The following is a 7,174-nucleotide window of genomic DNA, read 5'->3' as shown; positions in this document are numbered from 1 at the left end:
GCGGCGGCGCGGCGTATGGGCCTGCCACGTGGCGCCTCTGGTAGGCTGCGTGCGGCGGCGGCGATGTGTCCGGTGGCGGCGGACGCGTCCGGCCGGCCGCCGCATGAGAGCCACGGATGCCTGCCAAGGAGGCGGATCAGCTCGCCTCCATCGTCAATACAGCCGCCGCGCCACCACCCTCCTCCGGTCCTTACTCCCCCTGCAGCCCCAAAAGCTCTGCTGGTTCTTTCGGCGAGATCCACCGTCTCCTGAGGTCCTTATCCACCCCAGCTCGCGAGGAAGCCTCGGGAGGAGGGGAGCCCTCGTCGCGAGGAAGCTGCGTAAGGAGGAGCTCAACCGGGCGTCGCCGGCCAGAGAAGGAGAGGCGCGGATGCCTGCCAGGGAGGCAGATCGGCTCGTCTCCGCGGCTGGAAAGGGCTCGGTGGTAAGTTTGGCTTTTTCTCATATCTCAGCGAGCCCTGCTGGGATTATTTGTAGACTTCCTTGCTGAACCCTACAAGGAGCAGACGCATTCCCAGTTTGCTTCCAGAGGATAAGGCAGGGGAAGAGGTGAACCTGCTTGCTCTTCATTGATTCCTAAATAAATATCTAATGTGTAATATTTTGTTATATCTCTGCTCAGTTCCAATTACAACATGGGGCTTCAAGTGTCTATTACTGTGGAACACCAATATCCGTGCATTTTAGTTACGACTAAGTGCCACACCAATGAATGTGAATGTCCGTTCAGGTAATAAGTATCACGATTAGCAATTTTGGTTTGTCCCCATAGTCTATGTGTGTCCCATGTCCTTTCAGCACCTTCTGCTATTTTCCTGCATTTTTCTTCCCTTCTGCTGCAGATTAAGTGACTGAAAGCAAACAAATAGTTATTCTGGACTCTTCAGATTATCAAGTACAGTATACTGTAGCATATCAGCTTCTTAAATTTCTATTGCAACCTAGCATATACCAGCATAAAAAAGTTTCTTTTGCTCATCATGTATATTATGTTCCTCTAAATCACGTGTACCATTTTCAGCTATTAATAGTGCAGTACTACATGAAGGCAATATGTTAGCATATTAGGTACTACTATTCTTTGCTCTCTAATTTGTGAGCGCTTATGGTTTTGCTGCAGTACAGACTCGGCATCTATTCTTCTTGGTACAAACTAATGTTCTAATAAGGTGTGATAAATTTAATAATAAGAAGATATTGCAGAGATTAACACAATGTTTTCCTGCAGTTTTTTCACCTAAAATCGTCCTTCAACACAATGATTTTATTGTGTTAATGTCTTTCAAATCTCAACTTTGTACATGCAGTGTCCATCTTGGTTCTGGTGAATTGATTTGGGGAACTCTTGAAATCTGTTTCTTGTATATTGGCCATGATAACTCTTCACTTGACATTCTGCAATGGCTTCCAGCCAGGTAATTAGTTCACATGGGCTGCCATTTCCCATCCCTTCCTACTTTAATACATATGTTTAGGCCACTTGATTGCTTATTCTAGGTATGTTAGTTTGTGTATCATTCATGCCATGGTACTTTTTGTTGCTCTATGTGGTAGGTTACTTAGAACAGTATAGTTAAATGCAGAAAAAATATAATCAGGTTGGGAAAAGTGGAAACTGTCCATTGATTAAGGAACTAACTAATTAGTCTTATTATGCATTTTCGCGTACCATGCTGCAATGCTGCATTAGTTTTTGGCCGAAACTTCTTGCCTAGATATGGCCATTTTATTTTTGCTACACCATGGTTAGTTAGCTGAGCAATTTAAATACAATTTCAGGGTTTTCTTGTTGCTGCTATTCCTCGTGGATATTCAAGAGGCAACTTGGCACCTAATGTCAACAGCATGCTTTTTGGTGACGAGTGAAATGAAAGAAGGATGCAATGGAATTTGTATTAGGTATGTTTCTCCCTCTTCTCAACTCTCTCAATCTTCATCCCAATTCCCGCCGATAGTGATTGATACGGGTTTGTAGCTAGGTTCAAATATTTTCTTCCTTTCATTAAGCAACTTCCCTCACAAAATAATGTTTCATCGTTGTGCCTCTTACAGACTACAGTACCTATTACAGACTACAGACGACAGCTTACCTGTAACTCCCAAGTCCTATCACAATCTTGGTGGAATCTGAAAGACATAAAGCATATGCACCAATAGACCAAAAAATCCTCTCTGTTATAAAATAAAAGAATTAACAACTTATAGTACGTAGAAAATAGTGGTATTAGTTGAAACACCATTGTAAAGAGCAATTTCAGTTCATTGAAGATTCTGTCCCCTGTGGTAGGCTTTCTTTGCAAATTCTTTAGCTTAATTGATGTGTACTCATTGTAATTTTCAGTAGCAAGTGCATCACGTATTTGGTTAATGCATTGTTTTTTATTTTCCATCCATAATGATATTTGAAGACAAGGAATTAGTATGTTATGCTTTTGGGGGTTCAAACACTTGGATAAGATTAAACACATGTGCTAAATTGGCAGTCCTTCGTCCAAATTTTCTAGATCATGATACACCATTTGGCGACAAGTTCTCTACAAAACTGGTATTTTGATGACACATGGTCGTGTAGCTGTGATCAGAAAACGAGTTAAGATATAGTGGGAAAGGGACCAGAAATGTGGTCTGTATGACCGAAAACATCCTAAACAAGTGAACATATGGTTGTTTATTATTTATTATTTATCTCTGTTTTTTAGGAAACTATCTGAACTCTTCTGACCACCATTTGTTCTCTATTGTTTTTCTTTAGAAGTTTATCCATGATGGCCTTTTCCACCTAGAAAGTGCATCAAGGCCGTTGACCCCGTTTTTGTTCTATAGGCATCTGTTCTTCAAATGAGGCTCCAACCTGAGCAAGGGCATGGTTTGCAGATGATGTATCTACTTTATGTGTGTCAGAAGAGCCCTCCGACGCCCAGCCGCTGGTGTCTCTGCCCGAAGAAGGCTCATGGTTCCCCACCTCTCTACAACTCATATTAAAATTTTGGTATATTCTTTTCTTACTTTATTTCCCGTGAACAAAAAGTTGGAACCTATTCTTAATTTCCCATAGTGGTTTTGATGGTATTTGGTCAGTGTGTTCCTGACTGGAATTGCATGTATATCTTACAGATTAACATTGCAACAATTAATAAGGAGAATAGAAACATTTGCATCCTCTAATACTTTGCCTGCCATGCTTAGCGAGAATTCAAAATAGTGACCTTTGGATATCAATTATGGGTTTGTAATTTCGTGCCAGGACCTAAAAGCATTTTTGTCTCATGCTTCGACTATCATATCTATTTTCTCTGTAAATTCTAGACATCCAGTTCAGATTATGATCTTTGCATGCCCTTTTATTGTATCTTCTGAAATAGGCCAACATTACAAAAAAGAGCCACATGTTTTAGAAATTGAATCACCATGACAGCTTTTCAGGTTATGGTTCTTTAGCCATTTAATGCAGTATCAATGGTTCAGTGTGCTTCATGAAATGAAACATAATGTGTAGTTCAGCAGTTTTGAGCCTTACCCGCATATTTTTGCTTCACCCGTCACCACAGTGGTCTTACCTCACCTTGACCATGGAGCCACTAGGAGTATGATCAATATATGATCATTCTTAGAGTTGAAATTCTAATTTCCATACTAAATCAATTGCTTCCTTCATCAAGTGATTCATAGTAAACCAGTAAACATGAATTTTATGTGGATATATTACTTCTTTGTTTGCCATTTATTTTGTTCAAAATATTTATATGGCATTTTTCAAAAAGCTTAAGGTTAGAGATGTGGTGCTGTATGAGGCTATTGTTAGGATGGAAGATAAATTAATGTTAAAATATTTTTGATTTCCTTTATTCCGTAAACGGCAATACAAGATATGTTTGGGCCACATGATTCTATTCCAAAAATTTAAACAACTTGGCAATTAACGACGCATCAAATGTTATGTATTGAAAATTTGAAATGGATCACTTTGTCAGGTTGGGTTTTAGTAGGTCATAATGGTTTTATTCTATGACAAGCTTAATTTGTTTATAATGTAACCAGTTCAAGGATTGACGAGTTTTTGAGCCCTATGACCTTTGTACACTCAGGTTCGGCTGTGTTCTTTGTGAAGTATATGTCCTGCAAGGCTCATGTGCGTTGCACTGTTTTCACTTTCCAAGCTACAGTCTATACTCCCTCTGTAAACTAATATACTCCAAGCTACAATCTTTAGTGATCTGAACGGTCTTATATAAATTACAAAGGGAGTACTTGGAAGGAGATTCTTTGTATGTTGTTTGATTCCATTAGCCGTACAACCTAAATTAGCAATTAGGTATCTACACAATGTAGTGGAACCATTGTGCTTGCTGTAGTTTTATTTTAGCGTCGAAATGTTCCTCTTAGTTTGTTCTGTACTGAGAAATATTTTTGTTTTCCGGCCATTGTTTACTAAATCCTATAAACATATTACCTTATATGGCCTTTGAAGTTTCCATTTTATAAAGAGCTTTCCACTGATCAACTTGAGTATGGTATGGTTTATTCTTTTTTGTTGCAGCTATTCCAGAGAAGTTTAGAGATCCACAACCTTAGTAGAGATGAAACAATCAATCAGCTGAGATGCATCACATGATCTTTTTCTCTTCACTTTGATGGGTATTGAACCCATAGATCAGCTTATCAATGGAACTCTTATCAGCGTTGAGAAGGTGGCACAAAATCTCATACGCAGGGCGATCAGCTAAGAAGCATCAGGAAGGACTTTTAGGATGGTACCGTGGTCAAATGCATCCTAGGATAGGTCCTTTAAGAATTATGGTGTGTTTCCCTCCTTTTGTTTACCATAGGCACAGAGGTTTAGCCTCAATTTATTATGATATTTTTGTTTAGAGTAGATGCAGAACTGAGACTTACCCAGGTTGTGAGAGCTGGTGATGATTCTATTAAAAGTCCCTTGTTGCCTGCAACGTTTGTCTCTGTAAACAGCATAACTAACGTCGTATGGTTTCCAATGTGACTAAGATGTAAATTCTTCCTTGGTGTAGTTTCTAAAGCACAGAGTTGCCGAAAATGGAAATATTTTCAACATGCCATGATTTTGAATGGGACTTTGTGCTACCAAATTATAATGTGTACATACATCTCATTGTAGATAACAATCCATCGTTTTTTGCTGCTAAAGGGTATTAGATTTGTTACCATATGTGCTTGCCCATAACTAAACAAAGTAAAACATAGATTTACATAGATATTATTTCAAATGGGACTTATGTGTATATGCATTACATTGTAGACAACAAGCTACCGTTTATCCAGACTAAAAGAGATTAAATCTGTTGCCATATGTGCTTGCCCACAACTAAACCTTGAATATCTTTTCATCACGCACATAGAATAAACATGGTCTCAATATAGTACGATTTAACACATGGCCTTTCTACTACCAGTATCGAATATGTCCTTGCAAAATGAAACTATTTTCATCGACAACATGTCTTTAGTGGGTCTTTGCGCCATTTGGCACAACGGGTCAACTAGTATGAAAAATAACCAGTGTGGTTTCATTGGGACTTGATCAGTGGATATTTTTGAGTATTTCAATATGATAGAATCAATGGATATATATATCTGCCAGAAGTGTACAGAAATATATTTTCGAAAAATGAGCAAAGGCACCCATTTAATAAATCATGTTTTTAGAAGCATCTAGGAGTTGGTTTCACTGGATTTGGAGTTCAAATGAATTCCCTATGAATTGGCAAAGTTGACAAATATGAAGAAATGGCTCATTATATTGTGTGGCATAGAAAGTATTAATAAAAATATTCATTACCTATGTTATAAACTCAGGAGCATCTAGAAATTTGAATCATGGCATTTGGATCAAAGATGATCTCTCTGTGATTTTCTAAAGTTCATCATAGAAATGGAAAATGGGATTTTATTTAATTTGTGTGAGGAAAGTTGTTCTGGAAAAATGTGCATGTTGCACCAAGAGGTAGATCATGATTTATGGAGTCACTAAAATTTGAATTACTAGATTTGGAGTTCCTAAGAGTTATTTGTGAAGTTTACAAGTTTACAGAAAAAGAAAAGGGAAGGGTTTTACCCTTATCCTGCGCACTGGGTGGGAGATAGCAGTGGGCCGGCCCAGCGGCTCAGCTGCGCGGGTGGCAGGGGCGACGTGGAAGGCGCCCTAGACGGAGTACGCCTTCGCTGCGCATGAAGCGGGTTTACTCCCGACCCGTCTCCACTTAAACGGGCGGGGCCCTCCCACCGGATCGCTGATGAGCGAGGCCCGGTGCTCAGGCCGTCTCCTACCTCCCGCTTGAACAGAGCAGAGGCAGTGAGGCGAGGCCGAGCAGGAGCTGGCGTTCTCCCCGGCGGTACCGGCCACCTCCGGCGATGCCCGGCATACCGGCGTGCTCAAGAGAGCGTGCTGCATCCTCCGAGGTGCGCCACGATCGCAGGAGTGGCAGACGCGAGCACATCATCGGCCGCGGCGGGCGAGGCCGGCGGTGGTGATGGAACTCAACGGAACAGCCACGGGTAGGAAAGGGAGAAGCACGGGAGGAGCACGCAGTGATGGTGGAGGTTCTTTAGTGCGGTCTAGAGGGGAGGAGGAGGAGTGGTGGGTGCGAATTTAGGCGGAGGCCGACGGCAAGGCTCCGGACATGGTGGCGGATGGAGAGCGCGAAGAGGGGAGTGGGTTAGTCCAGGGGATGCACGCGAGGGAGAGAGAGCCAAAGGAGTAGAGAGGGGGCTCGGGGGCGGCCTTAAGTAGCCGACCCGTGGCTCACCGTGGATGCGGCGCATGGGTGGCCGCGGCAACGGCCCGGGCGGCCAAGAGAGAGAGCGAGGGATTGTCCGCGGTGCTCGTGGGGGTGGAGTAGGGCGCCAGGAAGAGAGAGTGGGTGCGGGATGAGCTCCGGGTGGAGCCACGAGCTCGCAGAACATTGGCAGGCTCGGGCGCCATCGGGCACGCGCCACAGGAGATGAGAGAGAGGGGGAGAGGAGGGGGCCTGCACGGCTGTCGTGTTGCGGACGTCGAGGACCTCGACAGGCGCGTGGGGGAGGCTCGAGGTGGTCGGGGGACGCGGCGTCAACGGTCGAGAGCGCGATGACGTGCTCCAGAGCATGTCTTTGGTTGGCGTCTGCGTCTTTTCACGCGCACCAGCGCGTCCACTTGTGTCTG

At 42.9% G+C, this 7,174-nt stretch overlaps 1 protein-coding gene across 5 annotated transcripts; it reads left to right on the top strand.

Moving 5' to 3' along the window:
- Positions 1-6: 6 nt before the first annotated feature.
- LOC123167526 (uncharacterized) lies at positions 7-5,032 on the top strand. Of its 5 annotated transcripts, none has more exons than XM_044585364.1 (6): positions 7-424; positions 623-730; positions 1,308-1,415; positions 1,780-1,899; positions 2,824-2,989; positions 4,538-5,032. In XM_044585364.1, exons 1-5 carry the CDS (start codon positions 117-119, stop codon positions 2,840-2,842), a joined length of 663 nt encoding a protein of 220 aa, XP_044441299.1. In that variant the 5' UTR covers positions 7-116; the 3' UTR covers positions 2,843-2,989; positions 4,538-5,032. The 5 variants fall into 5 exon arrangements, 2 of the variants coding, with proteins under 2 accessions (XP_044441299.1, XP_044441298.1); XM_044585363.1 differs by having other exon boundaries at positions 2,753-2,989; XR_006483954.1 differs by having other exon boundaries at positions 7-549; positions 623-1,415.
- The last annotated feature ends 2,142 nt before the right edge of the window (positions 5,033-7,174 follow it).

Source organism: Triticum aestivum, chromosome 7D (genome assembly GCF_018294505.1).
Source record: "Triticum aestivum cultivar Chinese Spring chromosome 7D, IWGSC CS RefSeq v2.1, whole genome shotgun sequence".
NCBI classification, from domain to species: domain Eukaryota; kingdom Viridiplantae; phylum Streptophyta; class Magnoliopsida; order Poales; family Poaceae; genus Triticum; species Triticum aestivum.
This window is presented reverse-complemented; position numbering and strand designations above follow the sequence as displayed.

What these genes read in the sequence shown, in the direction of transcription:
- LOC123167526 (XM_044585363.1), top strand. Translation starts at nt 117, where the DNA reads ATGCCTGCCAAGGAGGCGGATCAGCTCGCCTCCATCGTCAATACAGCC. An exon ending in CGGCTGGAAAGGGCTCGGTG is followed by an intron (nt 425 to 622) that starts GTAAGTTTGGCT and finishes ATCTCTGCTCAG; the next exon opens with TTCCAATTACAACATGGGGC. An exon ending in GAATGTGAATGTCCGTTCAG is followed by an intron (nt 731 to 1,307) that starts GTAATAAGTATC and finishes TTGTACATGCAG; the next exon opens with TGTCCATCTTGGTTCTGGTG.